At 53.7% G+C, this 19,068-nt stretch overlaps 1 protein-coding gene and 1 non-coding gene across 2 annotated transcripts; one reads left to right on the plus strand and one right to left on the minus strand.

Moving 5' to 3' along the window:
* Positions 1 to 454: 454 nt before the first annotated feature.
* Trnai-uau lies at positions 455 to 547 on the minus strand. The gene is given in 2 exon segments: positions 455 to 490; positions 510 to 547. It is a non-coding gene; the product is annotated as a tRNA-Ile (tRNA).
* A 1,284-nt stretch (positions 548 to 1,831) lies between these two features.
* Plekhg2 (pleckstrin homology and RhoGEF domain containing G2) lies at positions 1,832 to 14,484 on the plus strand. Its single transcript, XM_023721542.1, is given in 19 exon segments — positions 1,832 to 2,435; positions 3,114 to 3,373; positions 3,448 to 3,548; positions 4,742 to 4,808; positions 4,929 to 4,975; positions 5,216 to 5,366; positions 5,810 to 5,947; positions 6,128 to 6,328; positions 7,691 to 7,783; positions 7,878 to 7,964; positions 8,311 to 8,344; positions 8,432 to 8,533; positions 8,620 to 8,667; positions 8,740 to 8,778; positions 8,962 to 8,978; positions 9,892 to 10,068; positions 10,187 to 11,084; positions 11,167 to 12,635; positions 12,637 to 14,484. Coding segments are annotated over 19 exon segments (4,188 nt in total). The 5' UTR covers positions 1,832 to 2,332; the 3' UTR covers positions 12,793 to 14,484.
* The last annotated feature ends 4,584 nt before the right edge of the window (positions 14,485 to 19,068 follow it).

A 19,068-nucleotide genomic window follows, 5' to 3' on the forward strand; every position in this document is an offset into this window, starting at 1 on the left:
CCTTAAGGGCAGGTCTGCTAAAGCATGAGGGTCTGGGGATCGAACCACGGAATTCTGAGCCTACTTTGCTTAAGCAGGCACTTAAATAAAAGTCTTAAACTGAGATCTAGAAACTCAATTTGATGGTCAGATTACCTAATGAGATGTAATACTGCCCCCTGGTGTACAGAAATGGAACGTCAACTTCCCACAAAACAATACTCCAGTGTTCACCAGCGGAGACGACTGAGCCCAAAAATTCAGATGAAAGTGTTACTTTAAGAGATGTAGATACTTTCTTTTGCTTATAAATCATAAGTTTATAAATATAAATTTAGGGACCGAGGAGATGGCTCAGTGGAATAGGCGCAAGCGCAAGGGTCTGAGTTCAATCCCTGGTTCTGCCAAAAAAAATATAGAGAGAGAGATTCAAAACGGAAAAAAAAAAAAAAATACAAATTAAAAAGAAAAGTCATGCTCCAGGTGAGGATCGAACTCACAACCTCGGCATCGCTCCGCCCGCACTGTTATATAAGTACCGCGCGCTAACCGATTGCGCCACTGGAGCTTCAGCCGCACCCTCTTGCAGCTGAGTCCTTCAGTTACTCATAAGCACGTGACCACTGGACAGCTCCAACCTGGATTGGATATACAAATAGAATCTTTCGTTGACCAATAAGAGAAAGAAGATGACTAGTTCCGGATTCTCACGCTTCACAGGCTCTTGCTGTAAAAGGGAAAACGGCTAGAGCTGCTTGGAATGTGGGGCAATGGCCTGCCAGAGGACACACCTCCTCTTGAATATTCAGAACTAGGGAGGCGGGGTCTTAACCCTTCGTAGCCCTGCAGGCCGGAAGGCGGCCCCTCCCCCCCGCGGGCGGGAACAGGATATGAGCCTTGGCCGCAGGGGGATGGGAAACCTCGGGCAACCGCCCCCCCCAGCTGGGACCCGACTGTCCCGCCCACTGCTGCCACCAGAGCCGGGTGCAACCCACCCCAGAGGATAAGGGGTCTTTTGGACCCAAGCGACCGAGCTTTCTGTACCGCGTCCAGAGAGATCTCCAAGACCAGATCCCCGCATCTGGGTTAAAGGACCCTCAGGTGCCCAGCGCCCCCTCCAGGAGGAGGCAAGAGTCCGACACATCAGCCCCCGTGGGACCCTGGAGAGGGGAGTATTGCGCATCCCTTTATGAAGAACTCAGGATCCAGAACTGTATTTCCCTCAAGCGGCTCCCAGAAATCCGACTGCAAGAAACCCTCGAGTTAGAAGAACTTGGGGTTCGGACCTCTAGCGTCCAAACAAGTCTGTTTAGGGCTGCTACGTCTCCCATTTCTAGGGGACTCAGGAGTTTGGGACCCCGTGAGCTCCCGCTTCGAGGTGATTTGATCCCTTCTCCTAAAGTTAGGGGAACTCCGGAACCCGCCCCCCTAACGGCCCTACCTACAGACTCAGGAATTTGAGTTCCCATCGCCTCCATTTGAGTCTGAAGAGTTGAGGCTCGCAGCATCTCCAACTTAGAACACCCAAGAAATTCAGACTACTGGACCTCACTCCCAGTGAGCGCGATTCCGGCTCCTGAAGCCTGAGAGCCCGAAGCTCACGCCCCAGGGTCCCGGTTGCGCACTGCCCTCCCTAGGGACTGCAATCCAGCAGACCTGGAACCCGGCTCCGCGCCCCGACGCGGGCGGCTCCCGGGGAGGCGAGGGGCCGCGCTGGGGGAGGGGGCGGCGCTGCGCGGCTGAACAATGAGGGGGCGTGCCGGCGGGCGAGCGCGGCGCCGGCGGGATCCGGGACCCGGGCTGGTGAGAAGGCGCGGGGGAGGCATCGGCGGCGGGACGGCGGCCGAGTCGCGGCGGGACCCGTGCAAGGGGGTGGAGGCTCTGGGCCAGTGCCTCAGGGCGCAGCCCTCGGCGGGGGAGGGAACCGTCTGCAGGACCCTGGCATCCGGTCCCCCAGCCTCCGCCCTCCCCTGGGACCCCGCGGCCTCCCGCCCACAGCTTTTCCCAGCCCTGCCCCTCGCCCTGCGCTCCAGCCAGAGTGTAGATGTTCCCAGGATCCTTGAGCCTAAGGCCGGGGACACAGGACTCTGGCTTCTTCGACTCTTGCTCTTTTTTGCTTTTCTTTGTCTCAACCTTTCCATCTTCTTTTCTAGGTTCTTGGCTTGTCTCCCTCGCTCTGTCAATTTGCCTATGATCCTCCTCCCCGTTAGTGGCTCCTGGGGGGTCCCTCCCTGGATTTAGATTGGTCTCCTAATTCCCAGCATCCCATCTATGAGTTTGAGAGGCGAGAAAGCCTGTGGGTTCACTACCCAACAAGGGGACTTTCTGCAGGTGGCTGTTGTGTCACTCAGCCATGCCTGAGGGAGCCCGCGGACTGGGCTTATCCAAACCCGGCCTCGGATGTGGCCACAGAGGCGAAGCCTGTGACTGCCCAGCTGTGTGTGGGACTCCGACAGGTGAGCGGCTGCGGAAGCATGGGTGGAGCCATGGGCGTTTGATCTTTCCTCCAGCCATCCTGTAGCCTTTTGGGGCTGTGCAGTGCTGGCAATGCAGGGTGACAGCTGTGCCCCACCCTCACAGGGTCCCAACTTGAACGTTCCCTAGCAGTGACAGTGCAGAGGGGCAGGTTTGGGGTGCAGTGCTCACGGCTGTGAAAGGAAACACTCCTTGCCAGGTTAGGCCTCAAGGAGTTGGGCAAAGACAGGGAAGAGCGTTCTGCATCCGTGCAACAGTGTGTGCAAAGGTCCAGAGCCAGTGCTTTAGATAACAGAAAAGTTGAGTGTGACTGGAGGGTGGTGGGCGGGGGGAGTAGGATGAGATGACAGAAGACAGCTGGCTGGAGAGGTAGCCTGTTGTCGCACTGCACTGATTTGAGGAGTTTGGGGTGTTATCCTCAAGGGGTTGTACTCTTGGGGATGACAGAATCAGATGGGAAGATTAATAAAGATCTCCCTGCTGATGTGTGGAAGTGAATTAGAGGTCTGAAGCCCTGGGAGAACTCTGATAGGAGAGTACAGGGCTGGAGGGAGGCAGTATGGTTGGAGAGGAGGGAACCTGTGGGAAGGTGCTAGCCAGGTGTGGGTGTGTGGAGGCCATGGGCAGTGGAACTTGACCTCCTACTCCATGTCCCACAGCCCCCGCCATGGCCTCCCCACGAGGTTCTGGGAGCTCCACATCTCTGAGCACTGTGGGCTCTGAAGGGGACCCAGCCCCAGGGCCCACCCCAGTATGTTCAGCCTCCAGACCAGAGCCCCTTCCAGGGCCTCCTATCCGCCTGCATCTGTCACCTGTGGGGATCCTGGGCTCAGCAAAACCCTCAAGGCTAGAGCGTGTGGCCCGAGAGATCGTGGAGACAGAGCGGGCCTACGTCCGGGACCTCCGCAGCATCGTGGAGGTGAGGTGGGCAGGTGACCCAGGGCCAAGTGGGTGGCCAGGCCCTTGGCCCTGATGACCCAGTCATCCCTGCAGGACTACCTAGGCCCTCTGCAGGATGGCGGCGTCCTGGGGCTGAGCATGGAGCAGGTGGGCACGTTGTTTGCCAACATCGAGGACATCTACGAGTTCAGCAGGTTAGGGGCAGATGGGACAAGAAGGGATGCTGGCCACTCAGGGCTCAGGGGGCTTTGTCCTAACCTAAACCTGGGAACTGCAATGTCCATAGTGGTACACACCTGTAATTCCAGCACTGTGGGAGCTGAGATCACAAGTTCGAGCCCAACCTGGGCAACTTGACAAGACCCTGTTCAAAATAAAAACTTTTAGGGCTGGGAAGATAACTCAGCAGTCTAAATGCCTTCTTGGCAAGTGCAAAGACCTGAGTTTGATCTGATGGCCCCAAAGCCTGGCATGGTGGCACACACCTATAGTCCCAGTGCTGGGGAGACTGAGATAGGAGATTCACTATTAAGTCTCAGCTGCTTAGTGAGATCCTGTATCAAATAAGTAAAATGAAAGAAAAAAATGCAAAGATTCAAAATAAACATGTTTAAAAGGGCTAGGGGTGTAGCTCAGTATGAAAGCCCTGGGTTCAATCCTAGTACCACCAAAAAAATAAAATCTTGAAACCCTTTAGTTCCTCTTCAGGCTAGTGTGTGGGGCATGGTGACCCCAGACAGAGATCATGGCACAGAGTGAGGGCTCTCCATCAGGGCGGGGTGACAGCAGATGAGGTCCGCAGTTGGGGATAGGGCCTGGCATCAGGATGGAGTCTCAGTGACATCGCAGTTCTGGGCTCATGATGAATCTGAGAGTCACATGGTGTCCACAGGTCATGACCACATGAGCATTTGTGTGCCTACCTTATTCTGGTTTACCCAAGACATTCCCAACTTTATCCCTCCAGGCCTGTCATCCAGGGACATTATTTGGCTTTGGACAAAGCAGGATGATTGGTCACCGTCATGCGAAGGTTGTCAGGGCTTGTGTTGCTCTGAGTCCCTGGAAGAGGTTGCAGGATCTTAGGATCATCCCTAGGGCCACAGTGGCCTTTGTGGGAAGCAGGTGGCCTCTCACCCCAGCTCCTAGCAGCTGTGACAGGCTCTCATGCTGAGGGATCATGAAGTTGGCCCCAGACACATCTGAGGAGGTTTTAGTCTCCCATGTAGCGATCAGAGACCTTTGCTCGAGAGGGACATGATGTCTGTTTAGGGAGCCTAGAGATTGCTGAGCACCCCCAGGCCCGCAGGCTGTTGGGACATCCCCTGGAGTCCTCCCTTGGGGTGACATGGAGGCAGGGCTGGTGCTCACACTCTGTCCCCTACAGTGAGCTCTTGGAGGACCTGGAGAGCAGCAGCAGCGCTGGGGGCATCGCTGAGTGCTTTGTGCACAGGGTGAGCGAGCAGAGGCGGGCTGGGCTGGGAGAGGCTGAGCAGGGGTCAGCAGCCTGGGCAAGCTGCAGTGGGTAGGGGAGCCGGGACCTGGGGTCTCCCTGACTGCCATGTCCTCCGCAGAGCGAGGATTTTGACATCTACACTTTATACTGCATGAACTATCCCAGGTGAGGGGCAGGGCGCCCCTGGGCCCCAGGCTGAGCCCTGAGCTGGTGTCCCAGCCCTCCCTCCTCTGCCCTGCCACCCTCCCCCAGTGTCATCCCTGCCAGACCAGGATGCTGACTGACCTCTCCCTCCCTCCCCTGAACCCTGACCCTGATTGTCCCAAAACCCTGGCCACTCGCAAACGCCTCCCAGCCCTACCCGCTGGAGCTGCCAGCCCCTGATGATGTGTGCTGTGCCTCCAGCTCCCTGGCCCTGCTCCGGGAGCTGTCACTGTCCCCGCCAGCAGCCCTGTGGCTGCAGGAACGCCAGGCCCAACTTCGTCACTCACTGCCCCTGCAGAGCTTCCTGCTGAAACCTGTTCAACGCATCCTCAAGTACCATCTGCTGCTGCAGGTCAGCTTTGGCCCTTGGGGGCCTGGCTGGAAGTAGGGTGGGTGGGTTTCCTCGTCTCCGTCACCTGCTGTTGCTTCAAGAGGGGGGTCCAAGAGGCCTGCAAGGCCTGAGACTTTTCTTTCTTTTTTTTTTTTTTTCTGGCAGAACCAGGGATTGAACTCAGGCCCTTGCAATTGCCAGGGAAACGCTTATTCCACTGAGCCATCTCCCTGGCCTAGGCCTGAGACTTTTCTTCTGCCTTTCTCTGCTAAACTGTGCCCCAGGGCAGCCATCTGAGCCCTAGAAACTGGGCCAGTGGTGGTGTTGGGCCTTTCTGACAGAGAGGATTGGCACCTGGGATCCTACAGTCTCCGCCTCTCCCTGAGCATTTCTGTCTTGTCCCTCTCATTCTGACCACCCTTCCCCTTTTCCTCTCCTCCCTGTGTGCCTGGTGCTGCTGGCAGGAACTAGGCAAGCACTGGGCAGAAGGCCCGGGTGCTGGAGGCCGTGAGATGGTAGAGGAAGCCATTGTGTCCATGACAGCAGTTGCCTGGTACATCAATGACATGAAGCGCAAGCAGGAGCATGCAGCACGCCTCCAGGTGGCCTGGGGTGGGGCGGGAGGCGAGGCTAGCTGCTGGGGCCATGAGGAGGATGGGGCAGTGTTTCAAGGCCTGGGAGTTGGCTCAGTCAGCATGTCCCTGTCACCAACCCCCTATCTTGTCCTGTCCGTTTGTGCCACTCACGCATACCTATCTTTGTGCCTGGTGGGATCCCTGCAGGAGGTGCAGCGGCGACTAGGAGGCTGGACTGGCCCGGAGCTCAGTGCTTTTGGGGAACTGGTGCTGGAAGGTGCTTTCCGAGGTGGTGGAGGGGGTGGTCCTCGGCTTCGAGGGGGTGAGCGACTGCTCTTCCTGTTCTCACGGATGCTGCTCGTGGCCAAGCGCCGGGGCCCCGAATACACGTACAAGGGCCATATCTTTGTGAGTTTGGGGATGGTGCAGGGCTGCACTGTTACAAGGCGTATTCTGTATTCCTGTGCCTAGAGGGATGAACTAGGGACAGCCTGGCTTGAAAGAGTCACAGTTTCTAAAGTTCTAGGAATTGGGGGTAAGGCTGAGTAGATTGCTGTGAGTTCAAGGCCAGTCTGAACTACATAGTGAGACTCTGTCATTAAAAAAAAAAAAATGAAAGAAAGGGCCGGAGAAGTAGCTCAGCCTGCATAAGCATCTGCTTGGCAAGAGCAAGGTCCTGAGTTGGATTCCCAATACTAAAAACCAGAGCAGTAATGGACTAGATGTGGTAATGCAGATCGTGGAAGCCTGGGAGGCTGAAGTGGGAGGGTGAGAAATTGTGTCCAATATGGGGAATTTAATGAGACTTTCAAAAGCAAGGGCAAGTGGCCGTGGAGATAGCTCAGTAGAATAAGTGCTTGTCTGGCAAGCGTAAGAGTCTGAGTTCAATCCCTAGTTCCGCAAAAGAAAAAAAACAAGGGCAAACACAGGGACTGGGGTTCGATCCCCAGCAACACATGCCACACAGGCCCAGCCCCTGGGCTCGGCGCACAGAGCCGACCACTAAGACTGTAGTAGTAGAACATCCACAGTCCCAGCACTGGAGATGCTGAAAACAGGAAGATCACAAGTCTGAGCCGTGTAGTGAGACCCTGTACCAAATGTATAAAAAATAAATAAATAAAAAGCAAGGGCTAGAAGCCAGGTGTGGTGTCACACATCTGTAATCCCTGCTCTTGGGAGGCTGAGGCAGGAGGATCGTTGTGAGTTCAAGACCAGTCTGGGCTACAAAGTAAACTCAGGGCCAGCCTGAACAATATAATAAAACAGTCTCAAATAAATAAATAAAAAACAAGAGCTAGGACACTGGGGATGTAGATCAGTGATAAAGTGCTTGCTTCCCTTGTACCTGTAAGACTCAGTCCCTAGCACTGGAAAGAAAAAGAGAAAAAAAAAATTAAGAAGTCATGTAGGACTGAGGCCTGCAGGAAAGAGGCAGATGTGCCCACAAGGCAGTGTTTTCTTTCTTTCTTTTCTTTTCTTTTTTTTTTTTTTTTTTTTTTTTGCGGAACTGGGGATTGAACTCAGGCCCTTGGGCTTGCCAGGCAAGCACTTATTCTACTGAGCCATCTTCCCAGCCCCAAGGCAGTGTTTTCATGGGGAGCAGCAGGACCCTCTATATGATGAAGAAGGGGGCTCCTGAGGGCAAGAGCAGAGCCTGGCTGGTGGGGGTCAGTGTCATGGTGCTCTACTGTATTTGGGAGGCTGGGGCAGGGAACCGAGATCTGCCTCCTGGCTGAGCTCTGAGCTTACTGTCCTCCTGCCCCCCAGTGCTGTAACCTGAGTGTGAGTGAGAGCCCTCGAGACCCTCTGGGGTTCAAGGTGTCTGACCTGACCATTCCCAAGCATAGGCACCTACTGCAGGTGAGCGCAGGTGGGGCTGGCCCTGCAGACACCCCCAACCTGGACCCCCACTCCTGGCTGCCTAGATCCACTCACCTACCCACTTGCCCCCCAGGCCAAGAACCAAGAAGAAAAAAGACTGTGGATTCACTGTCTTCAGCGCCTCTTCTTTGAGAACCACCCTGCTTCCATCCCAGCTAAGGTAGAGCGCCTACCACAGTAGGGAGTGCCAGGGAATCCCCCAATAGTGTTAAAGACCCTAAGAGTACACAGACACTTTTTTTTTTTTTTTTTTAACATGATTATTAAGAGTGCAGAAGAAGAATTGGGCTGAGTGTAGTGGCACATGCCTGTAATCCCAGGTACTTAGGAGTCTGAGTTTGGACCCTGTCTCTACCATTCTTTCCACATTGTGACCTTGGACAAGTAACTTAACCTCTCTGGGCCTTCGTCAGCCACAGTGCTGGCCCGATGTGGAAGCAGCCATTCATGGGCATGGCCATGGTGCTTGGGGCCAGCCCCCCAACACTCATCCTTGTCTGTTTCAGGCAAAACAAGTCCTCCTTGAAAACAGCCTGCACTGTGAGTTGGGACTTGGGCTGGGAGGATGCTCAGAAGAATTACTTTGAGGGAAAAAGTAGGCTGTTAGCCCCAAAACTCTCCTCCCAGGTGCTCCGAAAAGTAAGCCTATCTCAGAACCCCCAACGCCCCCACTCGGGTCTCCTCGACCTCAAGATACTAAAAGTTTCACCCCTGGCCGGAGGAACACAGGTAAATGAGATGGGGTGGTGCATGTGCCCCTTCCCCCCAGTACCTAGAGCTCGGCTTCTGACCACTTGTCCCTGCCTCTGCTGCAGCGCCGTCTCCAGGACCCTCCAGTAGCCGCCGTGGCCGCAGACAGTCTGGTGAGTTTGCACCCAAGGTGAGCCGGGCACTCAGGCAGATACGGGCTGCTGACATAACTCTGTCCTCCCCAGAGCCAGTGAAGGACTCTTTTGTTGAGTTTCCACAGAACGGTCAGTGACTGGCTCCTGTCTGTCTGTCTGTCTGTCTGTCTGTCTGTCTGTCTGTCTGTCTGTCTTTCCCCCACTTCCCCCCGGGGTTACCCAAGATGGATGGGGAGGAGGTAGTTTGTAAGTTATAAGGAGTAACGCGCACTCTTGCATCTCACTGACTTTTCTCTTCTTGTCTGTCCCCAGAGAAGACTATATTCAAGGTAAGAAATGACCTGAGTAGAATCTGAGAACCTGGCCTCTTTGGGTCTGATGGAGAACAAGCTTAAGTTCCAAAATCCTGGGTCTGAATAAGAAAGAGGATTGGACTGGGCATGGTGGGCTACTCCTGTACTTGGGAGGCTGAGGCAAGAATATTGTCATGAATTTGAGGCCAGCCTGGGCTACATAGGGAGTTCAAGGCCAGCCTGAACTGCATAGTCGAAATGTCTCAAGAAAGAAAAAGTGGGCTGGGAGGTAGCTCAGTAGAAAAGTGCTTGCCTTGGGCCGGGGAGATGGCTCAGTGGAATAAGCGCTTCCCTGGCAAGCGCAAGGGCCTGAGTCCAATCCCTGGTTCCGCAAGAAAAGAAAAGAAAAGTGCTTGCCTGGCAAGCGCAGGGTTACCACAAAAAAAGGAAGAAGGAAAGAAGGAGAGGAAAATAAATTAAGAGAGGAGAAGGGCTGGGGAGATGGCTCAGTGGAATAAGCACTTCCCTGGCAAGCACAAGGGCCTGAGTTCAATCCCTGGTTCTGCAAAAAAAAGAAGAAGGAATTGGGTTGAGTATAGTGGCACATGCCTGTAATCCCAGCTACTTAGGAGGCTGAGGTAGGAAGAGCTGTTTTAAGCCCCACCCAAGCAGCTGAGTAATTTAGTGAGATCCTGTTTCAAAAGAAAAAGCTGAGCTGTGATACAGCTCAGGTTGAAGGCCCTGGGTTCCATGTGCAGTGCTGAAACCAATAAACAGCTAGATAGAGGTGTAGCAGTGGGTAGAGCACTTAGCATGAGACCCAGGGCCTTCAAGTTTAATCCCCAGTACTGGAAGAAGTTGAGGGACATTGAGACTCAGAAACCCCATCTGGTAAGGAAAGGCTCAGGGTCCTCCTGCTTCTCGCCTTCATCCCCTCTCCTCTGCACAGCATGCTGGCAGTGAAGGGGAGCTCTATGCCCCCTCAGAATCACAGCCACCCGTGTCAGGTCCTGCACTCCCTGAAGACCTGGAGGATGCTGGGCCCCCCACCCTTGACCCCTCTGGAACCTCAATCACCGAAGAAATCCTGGAACTGCTGAATCAGAGAGGCCTCCGGGATCTGGAGGTGAGCTAGGCATCCTGTCATGGCATTCCGGGGGCTCTGAGCTCCAGGAGGCAGCGAGCAGGGAACAGGCTGGCCAGCCCACCCTGGTATTTTTGGCTTCTCTCTGTGTCCACTACAGCCCACCCCCAATGATATTCCCAAGTTCCCTGGAGATGCCCAGGTGCCAGCCAACAGCGAAGCCCTCACATTCCAAGCCCTGCCCAGCCGAGACTCTTCAGAAGAAGAAGAGGAGGAAGAGCTAGAGACAGATGAACGAGAGCCATCCCCACTGCACGTCTTAGAGGGGCTTGAGAGTTCCAGTGCAGCTGAAATGCCTGACATTCCCAGCTTTGCCAAGATTCCTGACGTACCCAGCCTCCCTGAAATTCCCGAAGTTCCCCATCATCCCAGTCTCTCTGCCATTCCCAGTGTTTTTGAAATGTCCTGCCTTCCAGCCATGCCTGATGTCCCCGATATTCCCAGTCTTTCTGATTCTCCCACCCTCCCCTGTGACTCCTGGTTCCCCAGACCTCGACTGGAGCCAGCTGAGGCACCAAGCACCAGGAGAGAACTGTTCCCAGGAAGCAGTGCTGGAAAACTGGGAGAGCCTAGCTCAGGGAGCAGGGTTGGGCAGGCAGAGGAGGGACAAGGGGTGGCGGTCCCAGATGTCCGGCCCCAGGATATCACCCAAGCTCAGGGATTCCCAGGTGAGCTGGAATTCCGTTCTTGCTCAGAAATCAGGAGTGCCTGGCAGGCGTTGGAGCAGGGGCAGCTGGCCCGGCCAGGCTTCCCAGAGCCACTGCTGATACTGGAGGATTCAGATCTGGGAGGAAGCGATGGGAGTGGGAAGGCAGGAGCCCCGCACTCGGATCGGGCAGTGTCCCGCGTGCGAGAACTAGCCCGGCTCTACAGTGAGCGGATCCAGCAGATGCAGCGAGCGGAGACACGGGCATCCGCCAATGCCCCCCGCCGCAGGCCACGGGTCCTGGCCCAGCCCCAGCCAACACCCTGTCCACCCCAGGAACAGGCTGAGCCTGGTGAGCTCTGGGTACATGGTTGGCAGAGGTGGCCCTGGCTGGGGCATTGGCCCTCACTCCATCCTCTTTGCTCTGCACACAGGACCCCTTCCTGCCTTCGGACACGTGCTGGTGTGCGAGTTGGCCTTCCCACTGACCTGTGCCCAGCAGTCTATCTCCCTGGGCCCTGCTGCCCGTATTCAAGCTGCCACACCCTTGACTAAGCAGAGAGGCCATGTGGATAGCCAGAGTCTAAATGCTTCAGGTTTGCCTGAGCAAGGCCGACTGGACACCCATATTCTGGCTCCTCCAGCCTTGCCTGAGCAAGGAGCACTCCAGAATGTCCCAGCACCGTCCATGTCACCCAAGCAAGGAGGCCCTCCAGACATCCAGCTTCCATCTGTTTCAACGTTGCCTGATCAAAGCCACCTGGAGTTCCAAGTTCCTGCTGCCACCCCTGTGCCTGAGCATAGAAGTGACATGGATGTACAGGTTCCGTCTACCAGCTGCCCTTCTGAGCAAGGATGCCATGAGGACATTGAGATTCCAGCCATGCCCAAGCAGAGAAGTTGTTCTGAGGTCTTAGTTTTAACCACCACCCCTTTCTCCAAGCAAGAAGGCCAGTTAGACAGCCAGAGCCCAGCGGACATCCCAGAGGCTGAGGAAGGAGGTTCCAGGGATGATGAGTGCCCTGCCACCGTCTGTGGCCAAGCCATCAGCCCTTTGTTGGGGCACGGAAGCAGCCTGGACTGTCAGATCCCATCCAGTGCCTGGCTGCCCTTGTCACATGACCTCCCAGACATTCCTGTTCAAGGTGCCTTGCCTCTCCCTGAACGTGGAGGGTACGTGGACTGTCAGATTCCAGCGAGCTCTCCTCCGTCTTTATCTCAAGACCCCCTGGACATTCAGGTTCCAGCTGTCAACCCTTTGCCCCAGCTCCAAGGCCTCACAGACATCCAAGCCCAAGCCCTGCCCTCTCTGCCCAAGCAGGACGATCCCCCAGCCATCCAGGGCCCCACTGCCACACCACTGCCTCAGGAGCATGGCCTTGGAGACATGCAGGCCCCCCAACTCACAGCTGTGTCCAGGCAGCAAGAATCCTCAAACATCCCAGCTGCTGCTTTACCAGAGCAAGGCAGGCCTGAGGATATCCTGTTGCCTACCCCAGTTCAGATCACTGGGGCTTTATCCAAACCAGGAGGCTGCTTGGTCTCTCTTGTTGCCAGGTCAGAGTCTATAGACTTGACCCCACCCCACAGCCCCCCACCCCCTACTCGTCAGCTCCTGGGCCCCAGTGCAGCTGCCCTCTCTAGATACCTGGCAGCCTCATACATTAGCCAGAGCCTGTCTCGCAGGCAGGGGCCTGGGGGAGAGGGCCCCTCAGCCTCCCGGGGGCCCTGGTCCTCTGCTCCCACATCTCGGGCACCTTCACCCCCACCCCAGCTCCAGCCCCCACCGGCCCCAGCCCGGCGGCTCAGCTATGCCACCACGGTCAGCATCCAAGTAGGAGGTGGTGGGCGACTGCGGCCAGCCAAGGCCCAGGTCAGGTTGAACCACCCTGCTCTCTTAGCCCCCCACCCAGGAGCCTACGGGCCTTCACAGGGCCCAGGGAGCTCCTGATGCCCTTGCCACATGTGACCCAGGATGTCAGGCTTCCCAAAAAACAAGGACTTATACCAGTGTCACAACATTCCCAGAATTTCAACCCAAAATCCTGACATGGGTCTAGAAGTGGGTGCAGCTGTCTAGCCCCTTGGACCTGTTTTCACACATGGCCCTTCCTTCTCTGAACCAACAGGGATGGGGAAGGGACATCATTAATATTTTGTTAACATAGAATTATGTGTTTTCCCCTTTGGAATGTGTATGGGGTGTTGAGATGTGATGGCTGGGAAGAGCTGATGTGGTGTGATCACTGGGTCTAAGAATTTGGGGGATCTCCAAGTCTTTGAGGATTACTAGAAGCAGACCTAGTAATTTCAGTGTATGTAATTTCAAGGTGTTCGCAAACTGCTTATTGGGAAATCCAGGTTAAGTCTTCCTGCTGGGGAGATGGCTCAGTGGAAGGGCAGTTGCCAACCAGTGCAAGGTGCTAGGTTCATATCCAGGTCTGAAGAAAAAAAAAACAAAAAAAGCCCTATTATCCCAGCACTGGAGCGGCTGAGGGAGGAGGGTCTCCAAGTTCAAGGCCAGCCTGAACTATATAGCAAAACCCTATCTCAGAAAATGGGAAGTAGGGGGTTTGCTTCAGGTGGACCCCTTGAAATTCATTCTCTTTAGCAACTTACTGGGTGTCTATCTTGTGTCCCACAGTTAGCCATCTCATGCACAGCTGTTCCTCTGGCTTCCCCTCTGGTGTAGAACTGGCTTCCAAGCTACTGCCTTATCTATATGCCTTGCTTTGTTTTTTCTGTGATGGCCTCACTATGCAGTTCGGACTGGCCTTGAGCTCATTTTGTAGCCCAGGCTAGTCTCAAACTCTCGATGATCCTCCTGCCTCAGCTCCCCGAGTGCCGGGATTTCAGATGTGTACCACTCTCTCTGACTTATATGGCTTGCTTATCCAACATTCCTACCCCGTGTGGCTTTCCACTCCTCCATCGGCCCTTTCATCTGTCCTACCTGTCCATCTCCATTCTGTACCATCCCATCACGTTTTGTCCCTCATTCACCCATTTCCAGATCCAGCAGCCCATCCTTCATTTGGATTCTGATCTTGATACTACAGAACTTCAGAGACCGTTCCATGCTAATACCAGGGTAGACCAGTCTTGGGGCTCAGTCCTCTCCCCACATCCTCATGAATATCCCAATTCTTGTGCCCCACCCACACACACATCCTTCACCCCCTCCTTTGGGACTGCAACAATTCCTTAACATACTCCCTCCCACAAAGTAATTCAGGTCATAGACAAAAGGCTTTTATGGTGGGACCCTTTTGCCCCTCCTTCCTGAAATGGTGCACTCAGTAAGGACCATAATTTAAGCAGCAGAATGGTAGTATCAGCTGCTTCTGTCAAGTATTTAACATCTTGTATGTTAGCACACTAATCTTTCAATTCAAGAAGACCTTGCTCTGTTGTGAATTCAAGTCCCACCTTTTCTCCTTGGCGTGTGACTTTCCTTAGCCTCTTGCATACAAAATAACACTGCTTGGGGCCAGGGAGATGGCTCAGTGGAATAAGCACTTGCCTGGCAAGTGCAGGGATGTGAGTTCAATCCCCAGTTCTGCCAAAAAAAAAAAAACACTGCTTGTTCCCTGGGAGTGCCCCCATCATCGACTGAGTGTACCCTCTCACTTCCCAGATGGACCTGGATTAGGGAATCCATTCCAGTCACATTCCCTACCTATACTAGGCCTATTGAATCAGAACCTCCAGAGCAGAGCCTGGGAATCTGAATGTTAGCAACTGGGTAGTGGCAAAAAGCTGACTGAACTAGCTGCATACCATGAGAATTCCAGTCAGGGTTTCTATGAACTTAATTTGGGTCTTCACAATATCCCTAAAAGGCAAGTGATGGTGTGTTTCTGTTGTTTTGTTTTTTGGTTGGTGCTGAGGATCAAACCCACAGCCTCCTGTGTGCTAGACAAGCACTCTTTGCTGAGCTGCACCCCCAGCTCCCATGAGGATAGCTTTTTTAGTTTCTCTGAGGCAGGAAAGAGATTTGGAGAAAGGGACCCACCAGTACAACTAGGGAGGGCAGGGATGGGCAAAGCCTTGCAACCTCACTCAAGTTTGTGCTTAGATTGGTTGAGTGCCTGTCCAGAGCCAAGGTGCCCTTACCACTAGGAGCTCAAGGCCACGTGAGGTGAGTGTATAGCCTGTTGCTCCCTGGGGCCCACGGGATTCTGGCCCCAAGTTAGGCCATCAGTACACGCCTAGCTCAATAAATGTTAGCTGGTAGCTTCCACTTGTTTATTGAATGACTACTGTTCACGAGGGCCTGAGCCGCATCCTGGAGGCCACAGTAGCTGAGGTGGCCGCCTTAGCCTACGGTGAGCAAAGACTTCACTGAGGCCTTCAAGGGTCAGGACTGAGGCGGGCCCTCCCCTCCTCCATCCTGGCCGCACATTCCCAGCCACCCCCAGCTGCACATTCCCGGCTGAAGACAAGTTCCCAGCCTGACTTGGGCTCCCAGCAGCGCCCGGAATTCCCGGTATTTGAGGAGGCAGGGAGGGAGAAGGGGCCATCTACTCTAAGGCAGGAGTGGCTAAGGAGAGGCAGGCTCCCTCTCCAGATGTGTCCCAGCTGTGCTTCTAGAGAAGAGCTGGGAGCCTCAATGAAGTCTCTGAACCTTGTAGGAAAACCATAGGCCCCAAGCTTACCTGGCTCCACCCCTCCTCTGGGTGTCTGTGAATTCCATGCCTCCCTCTGGCCCAACTCCTACCCCTGCTGTGGACCTAGTTCCCAGTCTCCCTAAGGCCTGCCCTTCTTGCTGGCCAAGCATCAGCTGCCTGCTGGGCCACAGCTAACATCTAAAGGGTGATCTTGTTGCAGTGGTGTGTGACAGTAGCCCCAGAACTTGGAGGCTGAGGCAGGAGGGGCACTTAAGCCCAGGAATTAAGAGGCAGGCCTCACAAGTCCACCAACACAATGAGATCTAGTCTCAAAATAAAGGGTGGTGCTCACTGCCCTCTTACCTGTTGCACAAATTAGCTCCAACACAAAACCTGCAGAGCTAGAGGACATTTTTTTTTTTTTTTTCCCTCCCACCAGGGTAGTTTGCTCATCCAGTAACAAGGGTACTCCTGTGTTACTTTGGGGCATTGTGAAGACCCACCCTAGGAAGCTTAAGCTGGCACCTCACTGGTGCCCAGGGAGCCTCCTCCTTTTCTGGGGGTTTGGTCAGTGCTGTCTCACACAGCCCAGTGTTGGGGCCACACAGGTCTCCAGCGCACCTGAAGTCTGTAAGGCTCCTGCCTCGGGAAGGCCAGCTATGTACCAACCAGGCCACTGGACAGGAATCTGACACTTTCCCCTCAATTCTCAATTGACGGGGCTGGTGAGATGGCTCAGTGGTCTAAAGCACCTACTTGGAACAAGCTTAGCAAAGCACAGGGACTGCGGTTCAATCCCCCAGCACCACATGCCAGCCCGCCCCCTGGTGGGCTGAGCTGGCCACACGCGCGCGCGCGCGCGCGCGCACACACACACACACACACACACAAATAAATAAAATTAAAAAAAAAAATTCTCAATTGACATTCAAGCCAGTCCTCCAGCTGTCTGCAAAGGCTGAGTCTAGAAGATTTCCACCATCTCAGTAGTGCAGTTCAGACTTCCTCTGGCCCCAAGGCTGCAAAATAAATCACTTCCACCCCAACTCCTCCTCCTCCAGCAAAACCATTTTGAGACTGCTTGGAAGGCAGGAAGTTGGTATGGTCACTGCAGTGTCCCCAGCGCATGGCATAGCAGAAGTGAAGGGGCACAGGCAAGCAAAGAAAGCCATCAGAAAACAGAGTGCTGCCATCAGCACACTTGTAACCTCAGCCCTCTGGGAGGCTGGGGCACGAGGATCACAAAGTTTGAACCCAGCCTGGGTGACACAGTCACCTAGTAGGCTTGTGTCTCAAAATTAAACATGACTATAGCTGGAAAAAAGCCCTGGGCTCAGCCTCCAGTGCGAAGGAAAACAAAAAAGAACAGAATGAAGTTAATGGTCAGACTGTTCCAACTGACCCTGGCTCAGATGTCAATGCCCCAGAGCCCACTAACCCATGGGACTGGGTCGGGAACTCTTGGTGGGCCCCAGAGCCTTGTACTTCTCAAAAGTGGACTACTCTAAGCAGATGGCCCCCCAAGCTGAGTGCTGTAGGACAGGGACAGGCCTTTTGGACACTGTGGCTGCCTAATATGGTATCAACAGCCTTAGTGATTGCCCAGGTCAATGTTACTTCCTAAAGGCAAGTTATTCCAGAGCAATGTACTGCCAGCTATTGCCCACGAGCTGGGCAACTTACCAAAACCTTGTCTCAAAAGTACAATCTTGCTGAGCTGGGATATAGTTTAGTGGTCTAAGTGCCTGCCTGGCAAAATCAAGGACCAAGTTTGATTCTGGTGCCACATGCAGAGCCACCCCTGGAACCTCAGGCATGGTGGCACACGCCTGTAATCCCAGCTCTGGGGAGACTGATCACTATAGGTCTGAGCTGTGCAGCAAGACCTTGTATAAAAAAATAAATAAAATGTAGGCACAGACCTGTGAGGCTGTAGTCCCAGCACTCTGAAGGCTGAAGGCTGAGGCAGGAGGATCACCTAAATTAACCTGTCTCAAAACACCAAATTATAAAGACTAGAAATGTAGCTCAGTGTAAAGGCTCTAAATTTAAATCCTGGGGGCCAGGGAGATAGCTCAGTGGAATTAAGTGCTTGCCTGGCAAGCACAAGGTCCCAAGTTTGATCCCTGGCACTGCCAAACAAAAATTACTAAATTTAAATCCTAGTGCCACAAAATACAAAACTTTTTGGCCAGGTATAGCAATACATTTATAAACCTATAATCCCAGAGGCTGAAGCAGGAAGATCCCTGTTGAGACCTGCCTGGCTGGAGTATACAATGAACTGAAGACCAATGTCAATTGTGTAGCAAGACCCTACTTCAAAAAATAAGTAGAACAAAAACTCAAACCAGGCACAGCCCTTGCTCTCAGCTGCTGACTCCACAGATCCTATCCAGGCAGTCTGTCCTTGGTTTCTTTGTATTAATAGATTACTACTGACCTTGTACACTTCCTCTGTTCTTCCTGCCAGTAAGATAGCAGTGGGCCGGGTGTGGTGCCCTGTACTCCAGACCCCACACTAAGAAAGCTGAGGCAAGAGGATCCTTGAGGCCAGGAGTTTAAGGTCAGCCCGGGTAACACAGTGAGACAGTGCCTTAAAAATAAGTGGGGCATGGTGGTACAGGCCTGTGATCCCAGCACTGTGCAGGTTGAGGCAAGAGGATCACTGTGTATTTGAGACCAGCCTGGGATACAGTAAGTGAGCTCAAGGCCAGGCTCAATGGCAGTCTCAAAAAGCACCCCACCTCCAGAGGCAGGATTGCTAAATTTGAGGCTAGCCTGAGCTACATATTGAGACCCTGCCTCAAAACAAACAAGGGCCAGCCAGTGGATTAAAGCACTTGCTTAGGCAGACACAGGGACCGAGGTTCAACCTGTGCCAGCCCTGCCCCCCAGGGTACACTGAGACAGGCGATTTGAGCCTGAGCTGAAAACAGGAGAATCACTAGAGTCCAATCTGTGTAGTGAGACCCTGTACTAAATACATACAAAAAGAAAAGGCTGCTGGGTGTGGTAGCACCTGCCTACCTATAGCCCCCAGCTACTGGGGAGACCGAGACAGTAGATTGAAAAATTTAAGGATACTGAGAATAACTCAGAGATCCTGTCTCAAAATAAGAAGGGGGGTGGGCCCGCGGAGACAGCTCAGTAGAATAATCATTTGCCTGGCAAACACAAGGTCCTAAGTTCAATCCCCATACTGAGGAAAAAAAAAAAAAGCTGGGGTATGGTAGTACATACAACAGGAAGGTTACAAATTCAAACCAAATAGGGCAATTGAATGAAATCTTGTCTCAAAGTAAAAAATGGCTAGGGATATAGCTAGCTCAGTGTGAATGCTTGAACCACAAAAATAAACAAGAGGCAAAAGGGCTGAAAACGTAGTTCAATATGAAGGCATAGCCAATCCCCAGCACAAGCCAATCAGATGACATTTAAGATGAGCTGGGGTGTACAAACTTGCACATTTTACATGCTTGATAGCCACCAACTGCCCACAACTACTGCAAGCTTGGCTAGGCCAGATGCCTCCTGACACCTACACCCAGCCTTCTGGAAGAGCCAAAATCAAAACTGGCAATGTGCTGTAGGCCGTTCTTGTTCCATCTAATCAGACACCCACGAGCAGAGACCACCACATAGTCATAGTCCTTACAACCTCAAAATCCCATGTTTATTACAAAGGCAAATGGTGATTCTTATGGTGAGTTTATCGGTAGGATT

The sequence above is a fragment of the Octodon degus genome, unplaced genomic scaffold (assembly GCF_000260255.1).
Source record: "Octodon degus isolate 3935 unplaced genomic scaffold, OctDeg1.0 scaffold00083, whole genome shotgun sequence".
Taxonomy (NCBI): domain Eukaryota; kingdom Metazoa; phylum Chordata; class Mammalia; order Rodentia; family Octodontidae; genus Octodon; species Octodon degus.